We start from the raw sequence: 15,595 nt of genomic DNA, 5'->3' as shown, positions 1-15,595 counted from the left end.
TATTATATACAAGTACTTTAAACTTCTGATAGTTGATGATAAATAGGTCCTGCTTCTTTCGACTTGAAAGTTTCGGTGATAGAGGTTTTGAACGACATTCACTGGATTTACAGCCCTTGCAGGATAGTTTCGGTGCGTTTCATCGGCATTGATATCCTTAAAGCTATACGCTTATATACCTTTTTACATCATACTGTCATAAAAAAAAATGTAAAACATATTGTTCAAGATTGTTCAACTCAGATATGATTGATCATCTTATAGTTGATTTTATATTAAATAAATAGACACATTTTTATAGTATCAAATATCCAATTTATATATGTATGCTACCCAAAGCTGAAATACAGTCAATGAGCTTTTGATTAACGATATTTGTGTCATTAGACTAGTAGTTATTGAGATCCCAGCTGAGATTTATAATAGAACGTCGATTGTTTGAATAGACAAAGATGGTTTGAATGCAACAGTTTCTGGTAAAATTTCCAATAAGTTAGCTATTCATTTGGTTTTGTATTATACTATTTTATATGATACCATTGATACTAATCAGTTAATTGACTACACCTTTGTCACTTGCATGACTACTGTTTACCCTCTATTGTAGCCTTCCTTCATTTGTTTACTGGAATCAATACGTTTCTGATTTCCGTACACTTTACATAGATTAACATCATCGGCATAAATATTTAATATGACTATTGTTTACATTTGTATGTGGTTGATTGTTTGTTTGATATTTCATATTCAATATCATTTTAGACATTTTATTAGATATAATCAATACATGACCACTTATAAATATTTGGGCATATCATAGCGGCTTTCCGTCAAATTCATCGAGTAAATATACAATCTTAGAATGTCCATCTCCAGAATACTACAATTTCACACGAAAAAGAAGAAATGTTGGATAAATAACATTTAGAAGCCGTATTGAGATCAAATGGGTGGTTTTAGGTAATAAACGAGTGTCTCTATTTGAAATCTTGTGTATTAATCGAATGTTCATTGATTTACAATGATCGTGTTGTTGTTTGACGTATTACATCAACGTTCGATGCTGTATATCTACAAATGTACATGGCGATTCAAATAAAGTTTTTTTTTGTTTTTGCTCCCTGTATTTCGTTGGGTTTTCGTTGTTTGTATTCCGTTTTTTTTTATATTCCAGGGTGTTTCTACGGAAGCCGATAAGGGCCATTCAAAAAAAAAATTTTATGTCGTAATTACGACATAGCATGTCGTAATTTCGACATATCATTTCGTTATTACGACATCGCTATGTCGTAATTTCGACATAACATGTCGTTATAACGACATAGCTATGTCGTTACAACGACATAGCTATGTCGTAATTTCGACATATCATGTCGTAATAACGACATCGCTATATATAAAAGAATATGTATTATGATTGACAAGAGACTTAATGACACAGACATTAACAACTATAGGTCATCATAATGCCCCAAAGAGTTAGAATTGCCCCCGCATAGTCGGCTATAAACGAGGGAGGAAAGATACCGGAGGGAGAGTCCTCGAAGTGCTGTGTGGCGGACAGTGTTATTATTTTATTATTAGCTCCCTTGGTTGAACTCCAAATTTCTTATTTAATGTATTTTTTTGTTAAAAAAATTTACATGAAGCTTTTATAAGTATATATTTGTGAATTAAATAGCTTTTGCTATTTTAATTCATTGGTTAAAGATTTTTATTTATATTGTAAAGTTTGATATTTGCATCGTTACAAAATTTTTGATTACCCTCTCTGGATACCTTCAGTGAGAAACTTATATATTTTATAGATTCCGTAGAAATTAAAACATGAATTAAAAATAAGGGCTAAACAACTAGGCAAGGCTTTTAATTACCGCTAGGTTATAGTAAACCTTTACTGCAAGCTAAGCAGTCTATCTTCCTTTTAATAAGCGCAAACTACATGGCTTTTTGTAATTAGGGTAAATTGAAGTAATGATTGTTCTAATTTACTTTCAAACGTTGGGCACCATGTTCCTACAACACGTTTCACTTAAAATGAGGTGTCGAAGAGGGTTTTACATTGTTGGTTAATTCTGGTTCTGTTCGTTTTGTGATGTCATTTTATCAAAAATTACCTCGACTTTTGGAAATCGATTTGATAATGTTTACGCTTTAAGTTTTTTGAACTAAAAATGCAGTACTGTCGCAATTAATGCAGGAAGGAAAGATGGGACGGAAGTCGAGTATACGGTTTTCCATATTTATTTATTTTATCATAGGATGTTTAACTTTCAAGGAACATAGCATCCAGTGTGATATCATCTGTCTTTGTAAATTTTCTATATCTTAATTCAACCCTAATACAAATATATCTGACACTGCAAATAAATCGAACATTTTTACCCTTGGTTAAATTTGAATAGAATTGTATTTCCCTGGCACATATGTTGTCGAAATACACCCCTTCAATTACTTGAACGGTAGCTTGAGGTTTATTTCCCAAGTTAGTCATCTTGACTTCAGATATATACATTTTAAAATATAGTAATCAACTCCTGGATCGTCCGCGAAAACGGCAAATATAATCCTGGGTTTTTATTAATTCGATGAAAAGGTTTTCGTCGCTGTTTGGGATTTGTCTTTAAATTACCTCCATTTCATGCACAAGTTTATATTCGGACGAAAAGTTCCGGCTTGCGCTAGTACAGGAATTGCTTTCATCACGACAGTTATACCATGAATAGCAGGACAAATCGCGAAGTATAACATTCCGTTAACTGGTATTAAGTCTTTTAATACTGGTGATTGCACCTTACTGAAGTGACGAATTTAAATGATCTATTTCGGAGTACTTCCGTAACATAAATTTCCTTTCGCTTTTTACATTTAGAGGACTGTCTTGGTGTCTCAAATTTGTCTTTGCAAAAGTTGGACGAAGTTCATGTAATGGGATTTTTTCCCAATTACATGTAACGTCAGAAATTAGCGTCTTTAGGATCTTAGACGTTTTTAGATGTTTGGACAAATTGGCTACCGTTTAGTAATGTATAGAAGCATTTTATTCCTTTAAGACCCAAATATGTAGATGATAACTTGGCATTTTTTACTCCTCGTGTATCAAACTTTTGTTTTGATCAATTATAAAAAAAATACGCGTTATTTGTTTTGAAAAATGAAATATCAACTTGGACAAAATGACTACCGTTTGAAAAACGACTGTGTAGAGAAGGTTTTATTGAATCAGCAATATTTGAACTCACATGAGGCAAATATTTGTACTTTTGTTAGTTATTATTATTGTCTTACTCTTTTTTCATTTTCTGCTATATCTACTTTTAGTCGTTGAGTTAACGAAAAACGTCGGACATTTTTTTTTTATTCCAGTTTAATATGCAGTCAGCGAGTCAAATGAAATTAGGTAAAATAACGGCTTTAACGCCAAAAAGAATCGACACATGTCGTTGATCCTGACAAGAATCAAAAAGATCGGAGAATAAGAAATAGGATCACAATACATGAGAGTTAAAACGGTTTTTCATAATGGTACCGTTGGACATCCGGTTTTTTTCACAATTGCTTTCTTATTTTAATCCTCAAATATACTAGATATTACTTGGAATATGATCAAGAGCTTTAAAAACATAATTCAAAACATATATTTGTTTTAATAATGTTTCGTGTTTTCTAACATTTTTATTTTGTTTTTGCGGACGAAATTGCGAAGATTCTGTTTTAAAACCTAGGGGTTGTAGAATGATCGTGCCCTACGTTTGAGAGTAGAAAGAGAGCAAACAATACTTCATTTCACCCTCATTACAAGAAGTCATGTAGTTTACGATTATTTATAAGGAGATAAAAAGAATGGCTTGCCTTGGAAGGACAAGTCCACTTCTCTAATAAAATTTCAATATGGAAAACTTGGCAATCATGTTTGTATCTATTTTTTTTAATTTTTTTTATCTATATTCAATTCTTCAACATATATATACAACAGATGTAATACACAATAATATCACAAGACAATGTTTCAAGTAAATTCATTCTTATAAATTTTATGTCTTGCAGTAATAGATTTCTACACCGATGTTCGGATCTATAAAATATATATGCTTCTCACTGAAGGTATCCAAAGAAAGTACCCAAAGATTTTGCGACGATGCAAATATCAAACTTTAAAATATAAATAGAAATATTTAATTAATTAATTCAAATAGCAAAAGCTATGCAATTAACAAATATATACTTATAAAGCTTCATGTAAATCATTTAACAAAAAAATACATTAAATATGAAATTTGGAGTTTTACCAAGGGAGTTTATAATTAAAAAAAATAACACTGTCTGCCACACAGCATTTCGGGGACTCTCCTTCTGGTATCTTTCCTCCCTCTTTTATAGCTGACAATGCGGGGGCTTTTCGAATTATTGGGGTCATTATGATGACCTGTATGTAAATCTTTGTGTCATTTAGTTTTTTGCCAATCATAATACATATTCTTTTATATATAGCGATGTCGTTATTACGACAACGCTATGTCGTTAAAACGACATAGTGATGTCGTTATTACGACATAATATGTCGAAATTACGACAAAGCTATGTCGTTATAACGACATGTTTGTTATGTCGAAATTACGACATGCTATGTCGTAATTACGACATAAAATATTTTTTTTGAATGGCCCTTATCGGCTTCCGTATGTTTCTCTGTGTCTCATATTTTGACTATTTCAGTTATTATGTCTGTTTTGTTCACGCATCGTTGTAAATACAACGTAATTTGACTGTTGTGAGAGGTTTAGCGCTATAAAACCAGGTTCAATCCACCGTTTTCTACATCTGAAAATATCTGTACCAAGTCAGGAATATGAGTTGTCCATTCGTTTGATGTGTTTTGTCATTTAATTTTGCCATGTGATTATGCACTTTTCGATTAAATTTCCCTCGGAGTTCAGTATTTTTGTGATCTTACTTTTTTGAAACTCTTAAGCCTGTGATATAATATTTTAAAAGTTAAAAAAAAAAGAGTTATATTTTCCAGCAACGTTCCTTCGAGTACAGGGCAAACAATAAATTGGTAGGGAGGATAACAGAAGATCTTAGAAAGCACCCAATTAAAGGATAAGAAAAGTGACCTGTTTTCCTGTGCTATTGCTTTCGATGTAGTTCTACAATAAACAACCATTACTGAAAAATTAGATTTAATTTTAAAATATCACTGTGTGAGTGACAGTGTAACATTATCACCAGAAAACACATTGTTTAGCATCCACACATGTATGAAAATTTCAGCATAACTATATAGCATTTATATTTGAATTTAAAGAACTTTATGATTTATCTTGTTCATAATCAATTCAGAATGAAATGCTGCGACAAACACTATAGATATCAGCACTATTTTATGTCACGGAAAGCAGAATATAATAGTTATGAATGTATCACAATCAATGGTTGATTATAAGCACTACCAAAGTTATACATTTGTTGTCTGCGTTCTGTTCCCAAATGTTGGTGGGTGATTGTAGATGCTGTTGTACTGTGGTTGTGTTGGTGCACTATATCCTTGCGACATCGGAATTGAGTAAGCTGGCGGCGGAGGATACATTGGACTGTACTGTGGTGGCTGTGGCAGCGGTTGTGTCGTGTAGCTTGGATACGGGTTCATTGGTTGCATGTATCCTTCAAAAGATTAATAAAACTCAAAACTTAAACAGTGAATTACTGTAATGAAATACTTTTGTGTCATTTTCTTGCGGGTAGTTTTTATTTGTGGAGGAAGCCGGAATGCTCGGAGAGAACCCTTGACCTTCTGTAAGAAAACTAACAATCTTAGTAAATTAAGATTGGAGCCGAGCACACTTGCCACGTACTGGATATGAACTCACACCTCCAGTGTTCAGTTGACAGTCTAGTCATCCAGCAGTTCTCCTGTTTAGACCACTTGGCCACTGAGGCCCATAACAAGAGTTATATAACGATTCTCATGTTCAAAGTCATGAATCAATGTATGATTGTGTGTGTTTCTTGTGTATATGCGACTCTTTCTTTCAAACGTAATATTCCATTGTCTGTATTACACAAATGTATATTATAAGGAATAATCTAACCATACCTGTCGGATGTGTTGTACTAGTGACAGCTACTGTTGTTGTGTTAGGAGCAGGTCCGACCACTCGTCCAATAGTTCGCTTATTGTGGTTTTTTATACATATAATTGCGACGACAATAAAAATGGCTGCAGCGGCAATTAATCCAAAAACTAAGCCGGCTATTGCTCCACCAGAACTGAAAGAGAGATGTAATCAAGTGAATTTTTTTTTCAGACAGCAACATGTTGTTGCCTTATTGTTGCACAGAACATCTTACACAAATCAATCAGAGTATTCATTTAAGGAACGTATATTAATAACTCACTGTGACAAGAAAACGATTAACATTACATTGAGCAAGCGTATGTTTTATGACAGAGAATTGATATGTGAATCATTTACTTGAAAAGACACCGAACTGTCAGATATCATACTTGATTGTACTTTTCACAAAACTCCCTTCAAAACTCATTGGTTCATACTTACGATTTTTACAGATTACAAATTTAAAAAAAAACCACAACACAACAACTCTTGTTTTTGTTTCGTTTTATAACAATTGAAATTATAAACATTCAAGAATTAAATGAAAATAATTAACGGCTCCTGAATGTGAACTTAGACACAGGCTGAAAGTACGTTAAACTTCATGACAGTTTAAAAAAAAAATGTACTGAAAATCTTAAACATGTTGAAAACTTAAATCAGGAAATATAAAGGAGATTGTCTAAGACAACTAACTCTTTTTAGATGTCTACTTCTAGATCTTAAAAAAAAGTTAGAGCTTGAAGTTTGTTTTGAGTTTCAAACTTAACGTACAGATTTGGAGACAGGAATTTGGTCACCTAAAATTTATAAAAATAAAAACAGGATAAAAATGTAGTAGTAAATCGTGTACAAAAGTGCAAATATTTTCAAGAACATTAATAGTCAATTTGAAAAAATTCCTCACCCCCACCATGAATACCAAATAATCATCCATAACAAATTCTTTACCCAAAACCTTCAAATCATATAGCAATGTTTAAAATTCTTACAAAATATAATATCCGGTATAGTATATACAGTACTGAGATCCGTAGTACCCTGAACAGTAACCGCTGCAGTAACTATACCCGTATGCATAATGGTAACAATTGTCACATACTACCGCGCCTGAAAAAGAAAGTAAAATTATATAGCCATTACTATACTCGTATGCATAATGGTAACACTGGTCACATACTACCGCGCCTGAAAAAGAAAGTAAAATTATATAGCCATTACTATACCCGTATGCATACTGGTAACACTGGTCAAGAACTACCGCTCCTGAAAAAGAGTAAAAAGTATAGCTATTAATATACCCGTATGCATAATGGTAACACTGGTCACATACTACCGCTCCTGGAAAAGAGTAAAAATTATAGCCATAACACTATTACAATTTATTATTAACAAACTTATTGCTTTTTTCATAAGACAAGTTTACAAACTTGTCATTACAATAATAAAAGTATATTCATACATAACATACCATGCATAATGGTAACACTGGTCACATACTACCGCGCCTGAAAAAGAAAGTAAAATTACATAGCCATTACTATACCCGTATGCATAATGGTAACACTGGTCACATACTACCGCGCCTGAAAAAGAAAGTAAAATTACATAGCCATTACTATACCCGTATGCATAATGGTAACACTGGTCACATACTACCGCGCCTGAAAAAGAAAGTAAAATTATATAGCCATTACTATACCCGTATGCATAATGGTAACACTGGTCAAGAACTACCGCTCCTGAAAAAGAGTAAAAATTATAGCTATTAATATACCCGTATGTATAATGGTAACACTGGTCACATACTACCGCTCCTGGAAAAGAGTAAAAAATATAGCCATAACACTATTACAATTTATTATTAACAAACTTATTGCTTTTTTCATAAGACAAGTTTACAAACTTGTCATTAAAATAATAAAAGTATATTCAATATATGAATTATTGCTATGTGATTCTTGACTCTACATTGGCTAGAGGTATAAGAGTGGGGGTCGGAGATCTCTCAAATCATATAAAACCTTGCCGCATTTTCCACCTGTCTCAAGTCAGGATCCTATTGCCTTTGGTAGTCTTGTTTGTTTTAATATAATACATAATAAAAGGTATGCCTTCATTTGGATTTGGAGTAAAAGCCCGCGACGTTTTGCGCGATGAATATACATTTTCCTCAGGAGAATATGCAGTTTTATTCAAAATACAATGCATGCAGTGAAATCTTCTAAATTAATACTAAAAGGGAATAAATAAAATAACTTACCTATCATGTAACATAGCAAAATGGAGATTTCTCTCAGCATTATCCTTTTTCCTACATGTCATTTATTGCAGTTAAAGTAATTTTGCTAATTTATTTACACAGCAGTATTGAAAGTGAAACAATACACACTTTTGAATGCATGCATGAACGCTGTGACAACATAAGCTTACCGTTGCAACAACGTCAGAAAAATGGCGTCAATACAAACACAACGTTGTCGCAACGTAATAATTCAAGTTGTAGTTTTGTGATAGCCGATGAAAATGTAGCAAAAAATTCCAAATAATATGGCGCTGTCTTATTCACTTTGTTTTTAATCCATGATTATGATTTGTTTAATTTAAAAGTTTTTTTTCCTCGAGTATTCGTATCAAAACACTTCATTTTGTCTAGAAGGCATACAGATACACGGTGGGTATGGTTGTCCTGCGAGAGAACGTACTGTGCTGGTGATTCGGTCCTGACGGGTGCTGGTGATCAATGAAATAATGTAAACAAAGACGAACATGATGATTTTTGACGTTTTCACTCATACAAAATGGAAGAAAACAGTTGAGATTTTTCAATTTCGTTTCTTATGGGTTCATATATAAACCATTAAAAAAATGACCCTCTAAACTGTTTCAGTAAGCGTAACACAAAAATGCTAATTTTCAGAAAATCTCGAACTGAAAAAATAAAACAAAAATGCTTATAGACTCCGCTTTCTATACCGCAATCCACAAGACAAAAGAATGTTGTGAAAAAAACATTGCAATTTATTAAAATTTAGCATTTTCTCAACTTATTCATGTCCTGATACTGTGCTGGTGGGTCCTGTCGTTGTGCTGGTGGGTCCTGATACGGTGCTGGTGATTTTGGATAAGAAGTTGGTCATATTTGAAACAAATGTTACAAAATCAATAGAATTAGCCAGATAATTGTTGCCAACAGGATCTATGACTCCTATTTTAGCTCTTGTGCATCCATTTGGCTGTGTAATACGTGTTTTCAAATGATCCCAACTTGTATTACATAATAACATAAAAGGGCAACATCTTTCGTCCAATATCAGATAACAATATATAGTATCTTAAATAAGTTAAAAATTCCACCATTCTATATAATTCATTTTATGTGTCAATTTGTTCGAAAAAAGTCGAAAAGAAGAGACTTTTTTTAATGTCATGATTATATGTCGCTTTCTAGATCTATGCTTAGCATTTATTTCAGATGACATGGACTCCTCACCCTGATGACCCTGCTGCATTTCATAACTTTATCCGTATACATATATTAATAGATAAACAAAAGGCTGCATGCAACACGTATTTTTGTATTTAAAATGATTCGTTGTAACGAGAATATTTGTGGTGAATGGAAACTGTGAGGGTCACAATCTTAAATTGCTTATAAATGTTGCTGGAACCAGTTTCGTTATCTGATCTGAATTTTCTGAAATGTGCAAGGTAGATAGACATTTTGATTTTTTTTTACTCGATAATGAACCATTGTGTTGATCCCATGCTAAACATAACAAAAATCTCTGTACAAAGGTCTGCGATTTTTTTACAAAAATAGTGATTTTATTTTCACTAAATTCTCTTTTTCTACTAAATACAATAATGATCTTAAATAATAATGCTTTGCAAGAAGTTTCTTCTTGATATATGTACAAAATTATATCTCTATTATTCATTGTCTGTGCTGTTTTGATACTATTGCAGTTTGCACATTTCGGAATTGACAGGCCACAGGAGGGGTCATAAACCGTACACGAAAAGATAAAATATTGATATAAGTACTTAATTTGCATCTTTGAACCCCCACCCGGGCTTGTTTTTTAGGAGCCTGGGGTGTCTAAAAATGGATGATTACAGACCGCCGAGTACGCATTTTACTTTCCAGGCGTGTTATTGTTAAAAATTGATTTTCCTCTGATTTCAGTACTTTTGTGATTTTACTTTTTGATTGTTAAAGTCCTGAAAACGGATAGATGGAAACAAAAATGTTTGATATATCTGGCTTTAGATTCATTTTTTTTTAATATAAATTAAGGCTATATTTAATATAATAATTCTATGAATTCACAATATAAAAAAATGCAGAAAAAAAAATGAATGAAGTGAAATATCTTAGTAAGGAGTCATTACTACAGAGATGGTGTGTTTGACACACAAAACTTAAATGCTTAGTGATATTACCAATATTAAAATAAAAGTGCATTCTAGTTGGGTATTTTTTTCCATTTACTCATTTTCAATTATAATCAAGGCACATTTTATTTTTATTCATGAAAAATATTTATATATAGAAAAGAAGGACACATTGTTCACTTCCTCCCCCGTAATTCTTTATCAAAAATATTTATTTTGAAATGAAAAAAGCTAAGAAATCTTAATTTTATTAGTGTTCTCTAGGTTATCTCGTCTTCATTCTCTGACATATTCTAGCCTGCCCTTTCATAAAATAGTGCTTTTTTTTAGTGTTCTATCGAACTTTAAAAAAAAACCAAACTGATAACCGTTTAGACAAAAAAAAAATTGTTGGAAAAATCTTACAGCAAGTGATTCTTAATAGCTATAAGATACATTTTTCTTTTACAATACATCTTTTTAATCTTACGGGAAACTATTCCAAGCTTTCACTGTAACCTCGCTCTAACTTTCTAACTTATCCCCATCCCCCCCCCCCCCCAAAAAAAAAACCAAAACAACACCAAACAAACAAACCCGCAATACTATTGTCATTCTTATAGTCAGCACTCATTTGTTCACAAATGTGTTTTAAGCTGCCAAAGACATGATTCAAACGCTCAGAAAGTCCTTTGTTCTATATTTTTGCTCTCCATTTTTATGCAAAACCTTTTACATTTTCATTTTATGGGTTATTGTTGAAGGTCGTACGATGGCGTATGGTTATTATATACTTCCTTTGGTTTCTTATGGAAATTTGTCCATTGACAACAAACATACCACATAATCTACTTTATATAAGTAGTGTATAAATTACAACGTATTTTGGTGATCTTGCAAAATGATCGTAATCCTGAAAATCGTAAACATATTTTCTTATCATAAAAGGGGGCAAGAAGGGTTCCATTAACAGGCCAATAAATAAGATTACAGTTAGTTTAATTTTTATTTTTTTTAAATAGGGGTATTTTTTCTCTCATATTAACAGTAAACAGATTCACAACAATGTCAATTTCAAGAAAGCAGACAACAGCTAATAAGTCAATAAAAGTACAGTATCAATGATCTTGAATATATGCCACTTTTAACTAAAATATAAAAGCACAGAACCAGGACATAGGAGCACAGAACCAGGACCGTTTTTCTTATCACCAGCACAGTGTCAGGACAATTCCGTTTACCGAACTTGCACGACTTTTGCAATATAATATTGTTGTAATATACTTTGCATGGTACTTATGACACACCAGAGAAAAATTAAGCAACAAAACAGTCGTTTTATTGCTGTTCTGATACAATGTAAACAAACCCACCAGCACAGAATCAGGACCCACCAGCACCCGTCAGGACCAAATCACCAGCACAGTACGTTCTCTCGCAGGACAACCATACCCACCGTGATCTTTGAACAAGCCATCCCAAAGTGTTTTTCACCAGTTAACATCGGGTAGTTTGATTGTTCGTGTCAATGATCAGCAGTTTTCGTGTGATTGTATTATAATTATAGTATTTTACGAAATTGACTACCAATACGTTTTATGTGCGATCGGTGCATTTTAGATGCGCGCTAGATAACCATGTTTTGATAGCCAGCTGCAGAATCATTTACTTGTTATAAAACGACTTCCTGTACCTCGAAGGCGAGCTTCTCCATGTGTTTTTGAATAGCTTTACACATATTGTTCTGTGAGACTATGAATGTATTATTTTTTTTAATTTCCACTGTGTGAAAAAAAATATATTCTGCTTTGTTTTATGAAATGATTAAATTCATCATAGATTATAATTGTGTAAGCTAGACGCATTTTTTGTCTTCAAAGTAATCATCAGTGACACTCGAATCAATACTTTGAAAAGGCAAAATAGAGTACGAAATATAAGGACATTGTAGACCCGAAATTCCAAAAGTTTTTGCCGAATACGGCTAAGGTTAGCGATGTATATTATAATCGATTTTGTCATCTGCAACAGATTTTTTACAATACAGTAAATTGTTTTTACAATGAATTTCGAACATTGTGGCATTACAGTTTCAATTTGTAAAAATGTAATGACAAATTAAAAACAAATCAATTTGCAATAAGGATTTAATATTTTATTTTAATTTGTCCCAAATGGACAATTAAAAGTCCTCCGTACACATGGTTTTATATATAAAAATAAGGAGATTTGGTATGATTGCCAATGAGACAACCAAACTCCAAATGAAGTGTATGTAATCAATTATAGTCAACCGTAATGCCTTCAACAATGTGAAAAACCCATATCGTATATTCGGAAATAAAAGTTCCCGACATGAACAATGTGAAACATATCAATTGAACAAAAGAAATAACAGGCTAATGTATAACAAATCCATTCACGAAAAACAAATATGACAGACAGGAACCAGCGACAATCAATAAACTACAAGCTCCCGACTCTGGACGGAAGAAATCCGTTTTCGCCAAAAATGCGTCCTTTTGCGCTGCACCCTTTTTTTCAATGCTACGTTGTCGCCACATGTTTTAAATTTACATGGTATCATTTGCGCCAAAAATAAAGCATACGATTGCGTCAAATATTTATGAGCGTTCAACCCTCCTCCCCTCCCCCCAAAAAAAGAAAAAAAAAGGCAAGGAAAGGAAGGAAAAAAGAAAAGAAAAAAAAAAAAGAAAAAGAAAAAAGAAAAAGACAAAAAGAAAAAGAAAAAGAAAAAAGAAAAAAGAAAAAAAGAAAAAAGAAAAAAGAAAAAAGAAAAATTAGTTGAAAAGGCTTAACTCATCAGATCGATTCAAAGAAAAATAGAAAACAAACAAACAGACCGGAGTATATATCCATCCCATATTTGTGTACACATGTCTATACAAAAATGGTAGACTAACAGACGATAATATAACACCTGTATTATAGACCGTAAGAAGAGAAGACGAAAACTAAATTTCGTAATATTCACCATACTGATCAAATGCGTACCTGCCTGTTTAAACACAATCATTTTGTCTTATTAACTAAATAGCTTGTTGGTAAGATTATCTGTGGTTTTATACTAAATTGATTCACGATTGGATTTACATTTTGTGATTTTTATCATAAAAATTTCTACAGTTTTATAATATGTTGTCACGTAATATCTCATAAAAAGCAAAGTAATTTTAAACATTAACCTCAAATTACAGAAATCAAATTTCAAGACAATTCTATGTTAAAGAAAAGTGACGTATTTGGTTCATTTGATGATTTTAATTTGACCATATCTTGTGAAGGTTACTCCAGAAAGAATTGCCACAACTCGCAATGAAAATTGATATTTATTTGTAAAATCAAACATTTAACGAATAATGTGCAACAATTCTTCCATTGATAAAACTTAATTACTTATGCAGTTTATTAAATTTCTATTTACACAATACATTATTCAACCAAATTTTTTAATTGAAAATATATGCTATAGTATATATTACTATCCTTATTCATTTTAAATCAAATTAAAATATAAAAGCCCAAAATGTACCTGTTTGCTTTTCTTGGGCGTATGACATTTGCGTCGATTTTGAAAATTTTCATTCTTTCATTTGCGCCGATTTCTTTTTTTCATTTGCGCCGATTTATATTCTCTCCTAATTGGATTTACAGGTAAGTTACAGCTTATACTTTTACATGGAAATTCCATGGAATACAAAGAAAGCCACAACAAAAGATAGAATACAAACGTGAACCTACTTTTTACAAGCAACTAAAGCTATATTTAATATAGGAGGTACAGACCCAATTTGTCCGCTATGCAAACCTGAGGAAGAAAACCTTCAATATTTTCTCACTTAATTTCCATTTTTATGCCCAATTAAATCAGCGGAAAACTAATTTTCAAACAAGGGAAACATTAAACCAATTAATTGTTGACTGCAGAAAACTAGTGTGTTCTACACTTCAAACGACAATAATTTCTTAAATGCGGTTGAAACAATTTCTAGAGATTTGTGTGATAAATTACATCATCAGATCAATGCTCTATCATTATAAAAATTCATCATTCATCACATGGAATTGAACTTTTTTCGATACTTTTCAGAGTTCAAAACAGTTATATCCATGTTATGATTGATAATTCATAACATTTGTACAACTGGCTTACTAAAAAAGGTCTTTGATGATAATAAAAATAAGAGTTGTCTCATTGGCACTCATACCACACCTTCTTATATCTATTCACCTGTAATTTACCTGTGAAAAAAATCGGCGCAAATGAAATGCAGATCGGCGCAAGTGCAAAACGCCGCTTTTCGTATGGGCTAATTTGTCATTTACAGTAATGAGATTCTATTTTTATCATTTTATATTATAATAACTCATTTCATTTCATAAGATATTACGATGATGATATAATAAATATAATCATTGGAATTATTTGTCTTGACAGCAGCTTTCTATTTATAAAATACTGTTCATCAACGATGTATAATGAAAGATTCGCACAGAAAATGCAAACTTCAATTTCAATTTTTGAAAATATGCTACGTAATTTTTTTTTATTATCCTTGCATTATTACCAGATACCGCCTGGAATTAAAAAGAATAAAAAAGTTAACGGTTGACCATCTTTTTCATTCTTATACTCACGACGTAAAACACATCAACGATTTCTACAGACAGGGAAAACTCAGGATATAAAATTGCTGTCCCACTTCATTTGAAACATCCCATCAATGCATCTTTGAAAGGAAACAAAAAACAGGATTCTGTCCCATCAAATATAAAAAATTACTTACCTATAGTAAATAGAAAAGGAAATAATTCCTGCAGCATGATAAAATTCTTATTTATTACAATGAGTGACTTTTGCTAATTTATTGACCCAGCAATATCTCAGGTGAAACGGTATACCTACCTTGATATTTAAAAAGCCGATAATTATGCTAGGTAACAAAGCGTATACAACAACACAGCGTATTACGTCTATAACAACTTCATTACAGATTTCATGTAATGCCAATCAATTCTGTTAAGTGTCAATCGTCTAACTCTCTTAAATCCTTTATTTATGATACCCAATAATGATG

At 32.1% G+C, this 15,595-nt stretch overlaps 1 protein-coding gene across 3 annotated transcripts; it reads right to left on the bottom strand.

Moving 5' to 3' along the window:
• Positions 1-5,217: 5,217 nt before the first annotated feature.
• Positions 5,218-15,386, bottom strand: LOC134683725 (cysteine and tyrosine-rich protein 1-like). Of its 3 annotated transcripts, none has more exons than XM_063543041.1 (4): positions 15,305-15,386; positions 7,112-7,229; positions 6,098-6,270; positions 5,218-5,664 (listed from the first exon to the last, which is right to left on the bottom strand). In XM_063543041.1, exons 1-4 carry the CDS (start codon positions 15,339-15,341, stop codon positions 5,459-5,461), a joined length of 534 nt encoding a protein of 177 aa, XP_063399111.1. In that variant the 5' UTR covers positions 15,342-15,386; the 3' UTR covers positions 5,218-5,458. The 3 variants fall into 3 exon arrangements, with proteins under 3 accessions (XP_063399111.1, XP_063399110.1, XP_063399112.1); XM_063543040.1 differs by lacking the exon at positions 15,305-15,386 and adding an exon at positions 8,383-8,594; XM_063543042.1 differs by lacking the exon at positions 15,305-15,386 and adding an exon at positions 7,591-7,612.
• Between the last annotated feature and the right edge of the window lie 209 nt (positions 15,387-15,595).

This window comes from Mytilus trossulus, chromosome 9 (assembly GCF_036588685.1).
Source record: "Mytilus trossulus isolate FHL-02 chromosome 9, PNRI_Mtr1.1.1.hap1, whole genome shotgun sequence".
Taxonomy (NCBI): domain Eukaryota; kingdom Metazoa; phylum Mollusca; class Bivalvia; order Mytilida; family Mytilidae; genus Mytilus; species Mytilus trossulus.
The sequence above is the reverse complement of the archived record's forward strand: the minus strand, read 5'-3'. Positions and strand labels throughout refer to the sequence as shown.

Excerpts from the sequence above, each read along its gene's own strand:
- LOC134683725 (XM_063543040.1), bottom strand. The coding sequence starts at position 8,422 with ATGCTGAGAGAAATCTCCATTTTGCTATGTTACATGATAG. Across the intron at positions 7,230-8,382 it reads TTTGCTATGTTACATGATAG|GCGCGGTAGTATGTGACAAT; the intron begins GTAAGTTATTTT and ends TTTCTTTTTCAG. Across the intron at positions 6,271-7,111 it reads TATACCGGATATTATATTTT|TTCTGGTGGAGCAATAGCCG; the intron begins GTAAGAATTTTA and ends TCTCTCTTTCAG.